This window comes from Prionailurus viverrinus, chromosome C1 (genome assembly GCF_022837055.1).
Source record: "Prionailurus viverrinus isolate Anna chromosome C1, UM_Priviv_1.0, whole genome shotgun sequence".
NCBI classification, from domain to species: domain Eukaryota; kingdom Metazoa; phylum Chordata; class Mammalia; order Carnivora; family Felidae; genus Prionailurus; species Prionailurus viverrinus.
The window spans coordinates 212,302,422-212,317,241 of record NC_062568.1 but is presented as its reverse complement, the minus strand read 5'-3'; the positions used below and the strand labels follow the sequence as shown (position 1 = coordinate 212,317,241).

The 14,820-nt window shown below is 60.5% G+C and overlaps 2 protein-coding genes across 11 annotated transcripts in view; one reads left to right on the top strand and one right to left on the bottom strand.

Annotated features, from left to right (window-relative positions):
- Positions 1-1,845, bottom strand: part of CEP104 (centrosomal protein 104) — a 35,588-nt gene extending 33,743 nt beyond the window's left edge. For 3 of the 5 annotated variants that reach the window (XM_047869969.1, XM_047869973.1, XM_047869970.1), the window contains exons 1-2: positions 1,707-1,845; positions 1,069-1,223 (exon numbers count right to left, since the gene is read on the bottom strand). The gene's annotated coding sequence lies outside the window, so the exon portion shown is untranslated. Of the gene's footprint in view, positions 1-747; positions 753-1,068; positions 1,224-1,706 lie in introns of those variants that run through there. The other 2 variants (XM_047869971.1, XM_047869972.1) reach the window with 2 other exon arrangements.
- Positions 1,846-2,081: 236 nt separating this feature from the next.
- On the top strand, positions 2,082-14,444 carry DFFB (DNA fragmentation factor subunit beta). 6 transcript variants are annotated; one of them, XR_007154649.1, is made up of 10 exons: positions 2,082-2,422; positions 3,348-3,474; positions 5,694-5,882; positions 6,684-6,763; positions 8,588-8,758; positions 9,522-9,622; positions 10,584-10,778; positions 10,896-11,050; positions 11,148-12,637; positions 13,233-13,254. XR_007154649.1 is itself a non-coding variant. In XM_047869989.1 (10 exons), exons 1-10 carry the CDS (start codon positions 2,300-2,302, stop codon positions 13,235-13,237), a joined length of 1,272 nt encoding a protein of 423 aa, XP_047725945.1. In that variant the 5' UTR covers positions 2,082-2,299; the 3' UTR covers positions 13,238-13,370. The 6 variants fall into 6 exon arrangements, 5 of the variants coding, with proteins under 5 accessions (XP_047725945.1, XP_047725948.1, XP_047725947.1 ...); XM_047869989.1 differs by having other exon boundaries at positions 12,512-12,637; positions 13,233-13,370; XM_047869990.1 differs by lacking the exon at positions 2,082-2,422 and adding an exon at positions 2,429-3,163 and having other exon boundaries at positions 3,255-3,474; positions 12,512-12,637; positions 13,233-13,370.
- The last annotated feature ends 376 nt before the right edge of the window (positions 14,445-14,820 follow it).

Genomic DNA, 14,820 nt, shown 5'->3' with positions numbered 1-14,820 from the left:
AGGGCCATCTGTGTCCTGACCCAGTCTGCTGTTTGAACCCCCACTTCTTATCCTGAATTCTGAAGTCCAGCCGAACTGAAAGTTCTAGGTGTCTGCTCTGAATTCCTCAAATCCCTCAATCATCTTTTTAAAAAAACTTTTTATGTTTCTGAGAGACAGAGAGACAAGAGACCGTGTGTGTGCACGTGCGAATGGGGTGGGACAGAGAGAGAGAGAGACAGACAGAGAGAGAGAGGCAGGGAGACAGAGGCTCCGAAGCAGGCTCTGCACTGCACAAGCTGCTCGAGCCGTGAGATCATGACCTGAACCGAAGTCAGACGCTCAACCGCCTGAGCCACCCAGGCGCCCCTAAATCCCTCAATCACCTTCAAGGGCAGGGCCCACGACTTCCTGTTCCACCTTGGAACTGTAGGTGTCTACGAGGTACCTTCAGCTGAATGTGATCATGTGGACACTACCTTTGAAGCACTTGCTGTGCGCCAAGGACTGTCCTCAGCCCTACACACACACTTACACCTTCGTCACACTGACATAGGTTTGTGGTCACGCCAACCTCAGGGATAAGGAAGCCGAGACACGGACAGGCTGTTGCTCAAAGTTACACAGGTAGTAAGCTGTGTGGGCAGAATCTGTGTTTAGCCGCTCGGGTTCCGGAGTCTCTGCCCTTGAGCAGTCCTCTCTGCTAAGGTGCTAAGACTTAAACGTGAGACTTCCAGAGTCCTAACGAAGGAGGTGTCCATTTACTACACTGTCTCATAAGCCCCAGACAGAGTGCGGGCCTTCAGGACCCAGGTAGGAGGAACGCCTGGGCACTGTGAGGACAACACTACCCCACTGTTTGGAAACGATTCCTTTCTGTCCACCTTCTTCCACGGCCCTTCCACCCTGCACCCTGTGGGACCCTTTGTGGGAATCTTCAAGGGCTGCGTGATACCTGGGGTGTTACTACAGGGCGCTACTATCAGCCTCTGTGAACCTCACCACTGATATTTTGGGGAAAATCAAAGCTCCCCGAAATACTCAGCTCCCGGCAGGTAGGACCGCGGCAGCAGCAGCAACGGCTCTCACCTCGGCCTTGTGGCACACGCTAGCGGCTGCGTGGACGAAGGCAGCTCAGCGGTAGCCTCACCAAGTCTATCAAAACGCAACTTTCCGAGATGTTCTCAGGATCGTTGACCTCCATGAATCAAAGCGAAACAATTCAGCAACTTCCGAACGTTTGGCTACAAGATTAGGAGACAAACCTTGTTTCCATTGTTCTTTTGCGGAAACCTAACTGTTAGGCGGGTAAAGAATGGTTGGCCAAGTAATCTTAAAGGCCGCAAGTGCCGCCGAGCGCACGTCCGAAACCGAAGATGCGTGGGGAGGCGGGGGTGGGGAGCCGCACCGAACCCGCACGGCGGCACGACCGCATTCCTCACTCACTCGGGTCCCCGTCAGCCGTGCGGCCCGAACACGGAGGTCGCGACGTGCAGAGAGTACCCGACGCTAAATGCGACGCCGACTGGAGGCAACCGCAGGCCGGACCCTGGGCTGCGGCGGGCGGAGCGCGGGCAGCGCCCACCCGGGCCCGGGCACCCCGCTCCGTACGCGCTCCCGGGCCCGGCCCCCTGCCCTTGCCCCCAAGCCCCTCGGCCTCCGCCCTCCGGCCCCCGGCCGCGCCCACACCGCCAGGCCCCGCGCGGTGTCGTCGGGACTCCCGGTACCTGTCAGAACGGAAGGCCCGCCCGGACCTCGGCGCCCTCACGGCTCCCAGGGCCCTCCGCCGCCCCCCGGCAGCGGCTTCCGGAGCTCAGGCGGCGCCTCCTCCACCGCCCCGGGCCGGCCCGCACCCCCGAGCCGCAGCGGCGGTGGCCGCCGAGGAGCAGCCCCGGCCGCCTGCGCCCAGCGCCAGGGCCGCGGCCGCCGCTCTCATGACAACCAGACGGGCCGGGCTGGGCCGCGCCTGCGCACAAAGCGGGGTCTCCCCGCCTCCACTTCTCCGGGCCTTCTGGGTAATGGAGTCTCGGGGAGGACGGCGCCTGCGCACAGGCGGGGCTGCCGCTCCACTTCCCCAGGCCTTCTGGGTAATGAAGTCCCCGGAGGACGGCGTCTGCGCGCAAGGCGGGGCTGCACCTCTGCTTCCTCGGGCCTTCTGGGTAATGGAGTTTCCGGGGGGACAGCGCGCGGCCCGGGTCTCGGTCGCAGAGCCCACCGAGCTCCGCACCCCCGCCGCTCAGCTGATCTCTGGGTCCTGGGCGAACAACAGCCTGAGTGGCCGGCCAAGCAGGTGCCGCCGGCGGGGCCGGAGGTCCTGAGGATGTTTACGGTGTTCCGGAAGCCCAAGACGTTCAAGCTGCGGGCTCTGCACAGGACGAAGAAGTTTGGGGTGGCGGGGAGGAGCTACCAGGAGGTGCTGCGGAAGGGGTGCTTCCACTTCCAGGTGCCCGGGGCCGGGGTTCGGGTGCCTTCACTTGCAGGTGCCCGGGGCCGGGGTTCGGGTGCCTTCACTTGCAGGTGCCCCGGGCCGGGGTCCATGGGACCTGGCGCCTCCTCAGACTTCTTCCTGTAGTCACTCAGCCCTTCAGCGGGAGTTTCTGGAGGGTTCTGGCGCAACACCTCCCTCTTCTGACCGTGAAGATTACGGCAGCTCTGGCCTGAGATTCTGGGACTCCCTGTTCTAGTGCATATCTGCTAACTTGCTGTGTGCTCCAGGGCACAGTCAGTGGGCCTCTCTGGGCCTCAGTTTCCCCTTCCGTAAAATGAAGGAGTTGTGTTCACAGGCCAGCACTGTTGACCTGGAACAGCGCGGGTTGTGGGTGTGTGTGCGTGTGGGGGCGGGAGCGTCAGGAGTTGCCGTGAACGCTCATAAAGCTGAGGAGCGTGGAGGGACAGTGTTAGGAAACCAGCGGACCGTGTGCCGTTCACACTTCGTCAGCCAGAGGCAATGAGTCATTTTCAGGAAGATGTTCGCTTTAATCATCGCCCAGGAAAACAGAGTGTGCTGAGCGGGCGTGTCCTGATACCAGTCGGGTGCTGTGTCCTCATTGGTGGGGGTGTGTTTATGGGCTTAGTGGAAGCAGTCAGGCATCATTTTCTGAAAGGGGCTCCGATTTTAAGTGCCTTTAAGGAGCCCGTTTCGAAAGGATCTGTGTGGCGAATCCTGTGGAGTCGACACCGCTAGGTATATATTTTTATGTGACTTGTCATATTTTCGAACGACGTGTAACCCCGGGCACGATTCTTTAAAACACAGTTTTTTTTCTGATTGTGAGGACCGCAGGTGGAAGGGCCTCAGGTTAATGCTCCCAGGCGGCCCGCCCGAGACCCGAGACGTTAGCTTCCTGCCCTACCCTCCCTCTCCGCAGCTCCCCATCACCGGCTCCCGCCTGTGTCTCTACGAAGACGGCACCGAGCTCACCGGAGACTACTTCTCGAGTGTCCCTGACAACTCGGAACTCGTGCTTCTCACCTCAGGCCAGACCTGGCAAGGCTGTAAGTGGTGGGGACGTGGGAGAGTGGCGGGGAAGCCGGCCCGGCTTTGGAGGTGCTGAGGGCCTGCTGTGGGGGACCAGCCAGGGAAACAGAGAATCTTCTCGCTCTGAGCTCCCCAGAGGGGAGCCCCGAGTCGGGAGCCCGGTTGTCCAGTTGGGTGTCTTAGGTGTCTTTTCTAAGTTATGTGAATTTTATGTTCGTTCTGGGTGTCCTAGTAACTCCAGAGGGCAGAAGGGAGGGATCTGGGGGTTGGGGCCTGCACAGGTTTGTGGGTAAGGCAGAGCCAGAGAGAGACGCCATCCTGTGTCGTCGGGCCGTGCGAAGGGAGCGGTGGTGGCTCAGGTTGTGCTCTGTCTGCTCTGTTGGTGTTTGCTGATGTGCTGTCACGTTGGGGGCCCGTCAGAGGCATCGCTTCCAGGCGTGATTCTTTAGGGGCATCCGGATTTAAGAACCAGCTCGATGACAAGTTGCACATTGGAGCTGTAGGCCAGGGGCAGAGCGAGTGTGCGTTCCTGGCTCTTGTGCAAAGTGGCTTACATTTCAGGAGATGCTTCTGGTGCTCCAGGAAGTGGGAGCCCTGAAGACAGAGATATCTGCCTCTTCGGCCGAAGGGACAGAAAGGGGCCCTAGAGTGGGGTACGTGTGGCTTTGCCCTGCGGTTGGGACTCCGCTGTTAGCAGTCACATCTAGTGTCTGCTCCAAGGTTGCAAGCGCTCTATCTCTTTGGGGCCTTGTCCTTCTCGAGGAGGCAGCCAGAGAGCAGAGTCACTGTGATGCCTCCTGGGACGGCCCCTTGCAGGAGGTGGGGACTGGGCAGGACAGGGCTGAGAGCCTGCCTGGCTTTTCCTCTTCTTTCCCATTTCGTGGTAGCGAAGTGAACAGACTAAGAAACACGGACTTGTTCAAGTGTGTGAATCATGAGGGATTGGGATCGCATCTCAATATTTTTTTTAAGTTTATTTATTTTGAGAGAGAGAGAGAAAGAGCACAAGTAGGGGATGCAGAGAGCAGGGGAGTGTGAGAATCCCAAGCAAGTTCCACACTGCCAGTGCAGAGCCCGACGAGAGGCTCGAACCCATGAACCGTGAGATCATGACCTGAGCCGTAATCAAGAGTTGGACACTTCACCGACTGAGCCCCCCAGGGCGCCCCACATTGTTGTTATTGTTTTTAAAGAAACGGGGTGTTTTCCAGAGTGGGAACACCTGTCCCACGGCCTCGGCAGCCTCCCCCACTTCTGGCTTCGCCACTCTTCTATTTTAGCCATTCTGATGGGCGTGCAAGGTGTCTCCGTGTGGACAGCTTTGCGTTCCTGTTGGTAGTGCGGTTGACCATCTTTCCCTGGGCTAGCGGGCTGTCCACCCGTCCTCGCCCAGAAGGTGTGTCTTTGTCCGTTTGTATTTTGTCCATTTTCTAATTGGAGTTTTAACTGTTGAGTTTCGGGTTTTTCTCAGAATACGTACTGGATATGAGTCTTGGTAGACGTGTGGCTTCCAGGGATTTCCTCCTGCTCCGTAGCTTGTCTTTGCGTCCCCAGAACAGGCTCTTTCACAGAACAAGTTTTCCATTTCGATGAAGCCCACATTGCCTGTGCTTTCCTTTTGTGCTCACGCTCTCCACGTGAAGACTGGAAACTTCTCACCAAGCCCTGGGCCCGGAAGCGTTTCCCTCCTGCCTTTCTCGTCAGTGGATATGATCATGTGACTCTTTTTCTTTAGCCCATGAAGCGTGGGTTTATACTGGTTGATTTTCGAGCACTGAACAGCCTCTTGTCCCTGGAATGACCCGCTGGGCCGTGGGAGCATCGTTCTTTCTGTGGGTTGCCGCTTCTGTTGGCCGAGGTGTCACGAAGGGTCGCGGTAGACCGTGGTTCCGCTGGGTTCTAAGCGCTGGCTGGGCTGCAGTCAGGTGGGTGTGGGAGGCTCCAGGAGGGAGGTCCGGAAGGAGGCTCAGAGACGTGGGAGGTTTCGTTTGGGGAAGAGAAGGGCAGCGACCCACCGGCTGTCGTGCCTCCACATCCGGCCCCTCCCCACGCTGAGGGGTGGGCAGACAGGCCCAGGGGAAGGGCTAGCTGGCATCCGGGCAAGCCCGGGGCCCCGGACGCCCCTGAGGTCCGGCAGGTCCTGAAGCGTGGTGATGCTGGGCGTGCGGAGACCCCTTCCTCACCGCAGCGCTCAAAGGACCGCCGGCTTTTCTGTCTGTGACTCTTCTGGTGGCAGATGTGAGTGACATCCATCACTTCCTCCACGCGTTCCACAAGCCGCAGGCGGGGCTCATCCAGGCTGCCCGGCAGCTGCTCTCCGGGGAGCAGGCCCCGCTGCGGCAGAAGCTGCTGGCCGACCTCCTGCACACCGTCAGCGAGAACACCGAGGCCGAGACCAGGGCCGAGGACCCGCCATGGTTCGAAGGTACTCCGGGGCCCGGAGCAGGGGTGGGGCTTGCTGGGAGCTGGCCATGCAGGGGACACCAGGTCCCACCGCAGTCCCTGGGCGGGGGGCCTGCCTGGCTTCTGTGTGCTAGAGGCCCCGGGACCGGCCTCCTTACTCCTCTGTCAGCTGTGGGAAAGCGTACGTGACGTAACGTGTTCCGTCTGAATCATTCTAAGCGTACAGTCTAGGGTCGAGCACGTTCTCTGTGGCGTGCAGCCACCACCAGCATCCGTCTCCAGAACCTCCTCACGTTCCTCAACGGCAGCCGTCCCTATGTCCCTTCCCAGCCCCCACCCTCCACCCGGTCTGGATCTGACTCCCCTCGGGGCCTCCCCTGGGGGATCACACAGGATTCGGCCTCCTGAGCCTGGCCTGCTCCACGAGACACAGTGCCCTCGGGTGCACGCGTGCTGCAGGATCTCCCTCCTTCAGGCTGGATCTCATTCTGTGGTGTGGCCGGACCGCGTTTTGCTTGTCTGTCACCCGGCCGTGGACACTTGGGCGTGTCCACCTCGGGGCGCGGCCTTCAGGCCCGCCGGAGCCGCCCTTGGACTGCAGGAGAGGGGGTTCGGGTGCCTGGAGCCGAAGCCCCTCTGTGGTGTCTAGATGCCCACGATGCAGGTGGGCCAGAGAACCCTCTCCAGGCAGAGGGCAGGAGCCCGCGAGCGGGACACGATCAGCACGTTTCTCAGACGAGGCGGGTGGCGCTCGCAGCCTGCCCAGCCCGGGAGAGGATGGCCGTGGACCCCAGGGGGTTTCGTCTTCTCTTGCTCCTGGCAGGTCTGGAGTCTCGATTCAAGAATAAGTCTGGCTACCTGAGGTACAGCTGCGAGAGCCGTATCCGGAGCTACCTGAGAGAGGTGGGTGTGCGGTGGCGGGCACGGGGGCGGGGCGAGGCGTGGAGACGGTGCCCGGAGCTACGCGCCTCTGCAGGCGGACGGCCCCGCCGGGGCCCAGCTCGCGGTGTCCCTGGGGTGCAGCTAGCGGCCGGTCCCCGCACTCCGCCCTGAGCTGGCCTGAGCTGGCGCCCTGAGCTGGCGCCCTGTGGGGTTGTCGGGGCCCCACCTGGGGCCTTGGCCCCCTTTCTTTTCTTTTTGCGCTGGAGTCTCAGTGTGGGTTTTGAATAGAACCGACCTGTGAACGTCATCAGCCATCAGGTGGTTGGATTTTGACGTGAACTTGTCTTCATCCAGCACTGGCTGTGACGGACGCCCACGTGGGTGGGTCCTGGCCTCTTTCCCCACGAGGACACTTCTGTCTCCAGGCTGTGGCCCTGGGTGGGGGGGCCTGACCTCTGAGAACTGGGAAGGGCCGAGCTGCATCTGCTTTTGGGGTGCTCCGAGCTGTTGTGGGTGTGAGCTCTGACTCCACGGGCCCAGGAAGGAGATGGCATCCTTCCTCCCCCCTGGGAGATCCGAGAAGCGAACACAGGTGGAGATTTAAAGCTTCGGTGCTCCCACTGGACGTGGCTGTCCGTCCCCAGAGAAATCTGTGCCCGATGTGGCCTCTGTCCTGCTGCCCCCTCAGCGAAGAAGCAGAGCCCACGGACAGATTGGCGGCACGGAGGGCAGAGCTGGAGCGGTATCCCGTCCCGCTCAGAGGAAAATTTGGTCCCGTGGCACTCGCCTTTTGCCGTGAGGGTGGGGGTCTGTGCAGCTGCCTTCCGACCTCGTACGATGGGACAGAGGTGGGGTGCGTTCCCCAGGCGCTGACCTCTGTAAGGATGAAACATGTAAGAGGTCAGCTCCTCAGAGTGGACGGGAGTCCAGGCCAAGATCCCGTGACCCCTGCGCCGGGCCCTCCACGCAGGGGTGAGATCGGGTGCTCCCTGCAGAGGCGTGTTGGGGGGGGGGGGCTGCCCCTGTGCTCGTGTGCTTGGAAGGCACTGAGGCCATCTTGCCTCCTGACTTTGCAGATGTTCTTCCTGCCCCGCTCCCTCCCCCTCTCCCTCCACGCCTGCCCGCGTTTCTTGGACTGTAGATCACAGGGTCTGTGGGGCAGGACGATGCATGGCCCGTGCTCCACGGAGAAGGAAAGCTCAGGACCGCAGTGTGGAGGCCCCTGTGGTCCGGCCCGGCTCCCCCACCTTCTCTGTCCTCCCACCTCCGCTCCACCCTGGCCACCCTTGCCTGCCCCTGCTGCTGCCGAGAGTGTGCTTCCTGCCCTGGCCGCCCCGGCCTGTCTCTCAGGCTGTGACCCCCTCGGCACCACACAGGCCCTGCCGGGCCCTCTGTGCCCTGTTAATGCGTCTGCCGTCCTGTTGCTCGCACTTGACCAGGAGCCCCGTGGGGAGGAGGGGGGTCTTTCTCTGCCTCCCCCCGGGTGCTCAGCGTTTGGCTGCATTGTTGTGAGCCTCCCTCCAGCTTGAGTGGGCAGCGTGGGTGGCGGGTGGGTGACGTTCCTCGCCTGCCCGCCTCTTCTCGAGTTTCTTCCCACGTGGCAGCGGCGAGCGCCAGGGAGACGGGGCCAGGACTCCCGGAGCTGAGTCTGTTACGTGGCTGACCCTGACCCCGGCTGCACGTCACGGGCCCAGAGAAGCTGGCCGGGCTTGGCCGGCCAGGGACCGTGTGAACTCAGCACACTGGGGACCCCAGGCGGCAGGGTCCCCGGGGGCCGTGGCACCGAGTGGACTCGGAGTCCCCCGACCGCGCCAGCCTTCAGCGATGTCCCTTGGCGTCTTCAAGGTGAGCGCTTCTGCCTCCACGGTGGGCGCGGAGGCTCAGGAGGAGTACGTCCGGATTGTTGGCCTCATGTGCCGGAAGCTCAGGGCGGAGCAGTACCACAGCAGCTACTTCGACAGAGGAGCCGAGGCGGACAGCCGGCTCTGCACACCCGAAGGCTGGTTCTCCTGCCAGGTGAGCCGGGGGCCGGGGCCCTCCTTCGAGAAACGCCGGTGGCAGGGAGAACGCAGGGCACTGGGGACGGCGGGCACCACTTGGCCCCCTCGGGAGGAGGGTGGTGGGCAGAGGAGAGGACGGTTTCGGAGCTTCTGAAACGTGGTGTGTCCCCGGGCAGCCATCTAGGTGACGGCTCAGATTTCAGGACTGGTGGCCAGGTGTGACCCTTCGGGCATTAGTGTGGCCTGACTCCACTCCCTGGTGGGGTATGGTGGCAGCAGCTGGGAGCAGTGTCCTGGGCCTCCTCCCGGACACTTGGATAAATGACAGAGATACTGCTTCCCAACAAGTGCTACCACCTCTGGGGAACGGGTCACAGTCTGGAGGCTTGGGGCCGGTGACCTTTGCAAGGACGGGCAGGGGCTGTTCCACTGCCCACGCTTCCTTCCCGGCCTCCTGGACCCCATGCATTTCCAGTAAAATGCCCTGTCCCCACTGGTGGCTTTTCTAGTGCCACTGAGGGTACGGAGCAGGCCCTGGAGGCGGGTGTGGGACCCAGCAGGCGCTCGGTTGGGAATCCGGCATTCCTAACAAGTATCTTACTGGGGGTAACGAGGGAAAGGGGGCGCCGTTCCAAAGACAGGGTTCCTGATCGCCCCAAGCAGCACACCGTTTACCAGGACTAAGTCCCCTACCGGGGGCTCGTCAGTCAGCTCCTCCCGCTTGCCTGAGACCCGGGGTAAGGCCCTTCGAGGACCTGAGCTTGCTGTCTGTTGCCTAGGGTCCCTTTGACGTGGACAGCTGTGCATCCAAACACTCCATCAACCCCTACGGTAACAGGGAGAGCCGGATCCTCTTTAGTACGTGGAACCTGGACCACATGTGAGTACGGGTTCCGCAGAGGTCGGGAGTGCTTGTTGTTGAGAACTGAGCTCCCAGACCCACGGGGCACCTGCGGGGGCCTGTCCCTGCCGTGGCGTCCGTGGCCTGCCTGCTGGCTGCCTCGTGTTTCATGTGCCGAGCTTGTGGGTTGTGGACCCAAAGGTGTCCTGGGTGTGCGTGCGGATGGGTGCAGGTGCCCACTCCTAACCTGCCTGATTAGGTGCCCTCCACGGTGGGGGCCTCCGACAGGAGCTGGTCCAGGTCCTTGTCCACGTGCGTGCGACCTGGTACGTGGCCCCTCGGTCACGTCCGGCTCCACCTGTGGGGCCCAGTGGGTGGCTCTCACCGCATCGCACTCTGGGGGTGTCCTGCCCCAACCAAGCAGGAGGTGCTCAGAGCGGGGGCTCTGGGTGGTTACTGTGCGCGGGGCATTTCCTGCTTTCACCGGGGTGCGTGGAGGCCGGCAGCAGTGTTCTTCCACGTGGACGAGCTCTTTCTCAAAAAGGCGCACAAGTAAAATTGCGTTATCTTCACAGACTCTTTTCTGGAACATAATGATGTCCTGGTCTCTGCTTTGTGAAGACAGAGGTCTTCCAGCGCCCTTCAAGTGGCTCCATCACTTTGGGGACAGGTGGCTTTGCACATGTGTAGGACATCACAGGGACAGCTGAGGCTCACTTTCCACCCCTCCTGGATGCACCCCCGTCCTCGCCGGGGAACCGCTCTGCTGCCATTTGCGAGCGTCCCTGTGATGCCTGTTTATGTAGACCTTTACCCTGTAGGTATGATTTGAAAATGGACACGAGTGGTAGCACATGTGGTGACTCTACACCGGGCTTCTCCGTCCTGTGTCGTGCTCGCGGGGATGCGTTTGTGGGTTTCGTGCATTCATTCCACCAGGTGCAGAGCGCCTCGCTCTTTCAAGAGAGTATCGCTCGAATATCCGTTTCCATCCCGGTAGGCGCTTCCGGCCGTCCACCTTCCGCTACTACAGAGCCCCCTGGGCTGAGCGCGCACGCGGGACCGACCTGCGTGGCCATGTGGGTGTGGCCCGTGGACTGGCAGCGTCCTCAGCATGTGGGGACTGGTCGGGAATGCAGATTCTCGGGCTCCGCGCACCGTTACCCGGGTGCTGGGGATTGGGGTGCACGTTCAGGTGAGGAGGCTGTCCTGGTGCCCGAGCTGAGGAGCTGCGCTCCCCTCTAGGCAGGGTGCTGGGTCTCACCCCTTCGATGTGCACGGAGCACCCAGAGACGATTGCCGGGTTCTCCAGGTCATCTGTCGGCTACTTTCCGTGCCCCGCTGGGGCGTGGGGACATCGATCTGGGGGCGGTCCCAGCACTCAAGGGGCGGAGCAGGCCAGCCTGGAGCAGAGTGCAGACGAAGCAGCAGAGGCCGGAGCAGGGTTGCCTGACACCGTGGTTTCAGGTGCATTTTCTCTGTCTCAATATAGTACTTCTCTTTTCCGGCAAATCGGCCCGCTTCTCTGCACGCGTCTGACTTCCGGTTTTCTGTCCTATTTCAGGCTCGTTTCTCCCAGGAGGGTCCTGTGGGCACTAAATGTTCTTTGGTCTTGGAAAATGTCCCTCTGGCCTCTACTCCTGCGTGGTCATTTAGCGATACTGAATTCTGAGCGGTGGGTGTCCCACCTTCAGAACTTTGAAGACGTGCTCACACTCTCCCGGCGTCTGCTCGGGAGAATTCTGCCCACAGCCTGTTCTCTGCCGTTTCTGCGGACATTGCAGATTTTCCCTTTCTCTTTGAACATGGCGTGTGTGTGGGTTTAGATCCTTAAATTCTGACCGGGGCTTGTCTTTGTTCCAAAGACAAGTTTCTCTTTCGTTTTGGAAAACACCTAAGTATTTTTTAGTTACCCCCTCTCGGCTTCTTTCTGTCCGGCTTCTCTGGAGCTCCCGCTGGCCGCACGTTGGACCTTCTCGTCCTGTCTCCCTTGTGCTGTGGGGGTGGTGTCGAGGAGCCCTCCGAGGCCTCTCAGCGGTCTGTTTCAGAGTGCTCTAGCCCAGGTCCTCCGCTGGGGTCCTCGCCCTTTGCGGTGTGCTCGTGACATCTGTGCGTCTGGATTCAGAGTCCACCCTCGGTGGGGACTGTGTTTTCTGTGCACTGGCTTGTCCTGTCCCCACAGGGTGGTTTTGCATTTGTTTCTGCCGGACACTCACGGAAAGCCAGGGCTTCCCGTGGCTCTGAAACAGCGGAGTATTAATTTCTGGCTTGGGTCCCGTCCCCTGTGGCAGGTGCAGTCGGACTGTGGGTCTGTGTGAACGGTGAGCCGAGGGTCCTGGGTTTACTGGTGACTGTGGAAATGGTCACGCTGTTGGTGCGCCCGAATCATGCCTCCTGGGGGTGTGTTGTCCTCACCCCTCCCGCTGCTGACCGAGGCTCGGCCATGTGGCTCCAGCACACAGGACGCCAGCGGACGCCTGATACGTGCTTGTGCGCTGGGGCTCCTTCTCTTTGAGCGCTGGCGTCAGTGGGGAGGGCCCTGGCCTGGCCTCCTTGAGGGTGAAAGGCGCCACGGGGAGCAAGGCCGCCCCCAGCCAGCCCTCCAGCGTCGCGCAGCCACAGGAGCGGTCGGGGTCAGCGGGCGCCCCCCTCTTCTGGGGCTGGGCAGGCAGCAGTAGGTAGAGGGTAGGGTGGCTTCCCCTCCCTCCCGGAGCCCCGGGCGCCCCTGCCGCTTCCCTTCCACTTTAATGGCTGGACTGGGGTCTCGGTCCCACCTCCCTGGCCCTCCCCTTGGGCCTCTGTCGGGACCAGAGCCCCAGTGGGCTGCAGGAGGGTGGCTCGCCCCTGCGGATCAAGTGGGGACTTGAGTTCCTGGCAGTGGGGAGCCCTCACCTGCTCAGCTTTGTACCTGTTTTCCCTTTTCTTCAGTGTTTCTCCGTGTTGGAGGGACAGGTGGGCCCAGCATGCTGCAGTGGCCCTCCTGGCCTTGTTTCTATTCCTCGTGTTACAAGCTCAGTTCGCAAGCTTTACCTGTCAGTACGCGGGCTTTGAAAGGTGTGTAAGCAGAACAGGTTTACACAAAGCAGTATCGCGACTGTCTCCAGTGGACACACACACAAGCACAAGGTCGTGGTTGGGAAGACAGACGTCAGGCCCTTAAGACTCTCCCCAGGGAGGACAGGGGCTCAGCTTTACTTCTGCGGTTCAGCTGGGGAGGTGCTCCTGTGTCACCACGGAGACGGGTGTCAATGGGGACAGGTGGCATAGGGCTCCACCCCCTTTCCCTGTGTACTTCTCAGTACTTACAAACACGCACCGCCAGCCCTCCTCCGTGAGACATTCAAGCTGCTGGCCCTGGGGCCGCATGCGGTGAGGACCGTCCTCCCAGTGCTGCCCCTGCTGACAGCCGCGGCCAGAGGAGGGGTCACTGCCCCGCTGCTCCTCGGGCGTGTTTCCAAGTGAGGCTCCTTTTGAAACCTGAACCTCTGGCCACGTGTCCTCCTGTACGCCCCCAAACATCAGCTCACATTTGGGCCACAATGACCGGGTGAAGCCCTCCAACGTGTCCCCGTGCTGCCATAGCAGGCTACTCGGTAGGGGCCGTGGGACGCCGGCAGCAACCGTGACCCTGTCTCGCCTTGCCCTGCAGAATAGAAAAGAGGCGCACTGTCATCCCCACGCTGGAGGCCGCCGTCGCGGAGCGGGCCGGCAGGGAGGTGTCCTGGGAGTATTTCTACAGCCTGCTTTTCACCGCGCACAACCTGAAGCTGGTCCACATCGCCTGCCATAAGAAAACCAGCCACGGGCTCAGCTGTGACCCACGCAGGATCTACAGACCCCAGACGAAGCCGAAGAGACGGCAGCCGGCCCGCAAGTGCCAGTGATGGGCCACGCGTGGCGCCTCCTCCCCCGGCGGGCACGTCCTCCCGCTGGGCACTGTTACTACACTTTTGCCGCTGCAGTGGTTTCTGGAAAAACTTCACAGAGCCCTCCTACAAGTTCTGACCTCGCTACACTTCCGAATCTGTGTTCGCACCTCCGGCGGCCCGAGTGCCAGCGGACAGGCTAGCCGTGCCCTGGGGCGCGCGGTTGGCTCAGGAGCCCCTCTGTCCCTGCTGGGCGGCCCCCGCAGAGACGCAGCGTCAGGCCCGACGTGGCCGTGCTGGTCCGAGGCACGGGCATTCTGTGTCAGCTCTCTGCTGGCTCTCTGCTCCCGGGTGGATGTGAGGCTGTATCTGCTGGACTTTTCCGGATGCTCCAAAGAGTGGCAACCCATTCAGGGTGAAATGTTTGTAAAGAACGCGCAGGGACACGCGCTGCTGTATGGTTTATGATGGCAGAAAGCGGGAAACCCTCCGAATGCCTGTCCACAGGTGAGTCCTGCTTGTGGTATCGTGCTGAACCGCGGCAAACCGCTGGCTTTGTAGCTCAGAAGCTGTCAGAGGCCGTTAATTTCTGGGTTCGTCTTCCACGTGGACATAAGGCACAGCCACGTGGCAGCTCTGTGTGTTTCATACGGAAAAGGGAAGCTGTCGAGTGCACAAAGCATCCAGTGGCTTGACCATGCAGAGGACGATCTGTTGGTTTTATAAAAGCCCGTGAGTGTATGTCACACGCACGTACAAGACAGTCAGGAAACACACCGTCAGGACAGCAGTAGTCCTGGGGGACAGGGTCGGGGGGGGGTACTGGATTTTAAAGAGCCAATTTTCTAAATCATGTATTTTATAATACTTGAAGTTTTTGAAATGATCACTTATTTCATGATCCTTTAAACATTCATTTTTTAAAATCACACAGATTTTAATATTTGAATTTTTACATATATTGTATAATCATAAAAAGCAATAAAGATTTTTCAGAAAAAGACTTTCAAAAAAGTTTGCACTCACTGGGAATGATGAAAATGAGGATAAAAATAGGGGTTAGTGATTTTTTTTTCAAAGGTTTTAATTTATTTCTGAGAGAATGAGCAAGCAAGTGTGAGCAGGGGAGAGGCAGAGAGAGAGTGAAAGGCACACAGAGAATCCCAGGCAGGCTCTGTGCTGTCAGCACAGAGCCCGATTGAAGGCCTGCACTCACAAGCTGTGAGATGGTGACCTGAGCCAAAACCGTTATTCCATTTTCGGAAATAGAGATCTCAGAGCGAGTCGATCCTGTGTGGAACCGCACGAGTGCCACCTCAGCACGTGGTGTTTACCTGGCTGGACGGGGCAGCCCAGACCGTGGGGGAGTCG

Excerpts from the sequence above, each read along its gene's own strand:
- DFFB (XM_047869989.1), top strand. The coding sequence starts at position 2,300 with ATGTTTACGGTGTTCCGGAAGCCCAAGACGTTCAAGCTGCGGGCTCTG. Across the intron at positions 2,423-3,347 it reads AGGGGTGCTTCCACTTCCAG|CTCCCCATCACCGGCTCCCG; the intron begins GTGCCCGGGGCC and ends CCCTCTCCGCAG. Across the intron at positions 5,883-6,683 it reads GGACCCGCCATGGTTCGAAG|GTCTGGAGTCTCGATTCAAG; the intron begins GTACTCCGGGGC and ends TGCTCCTGGCAG.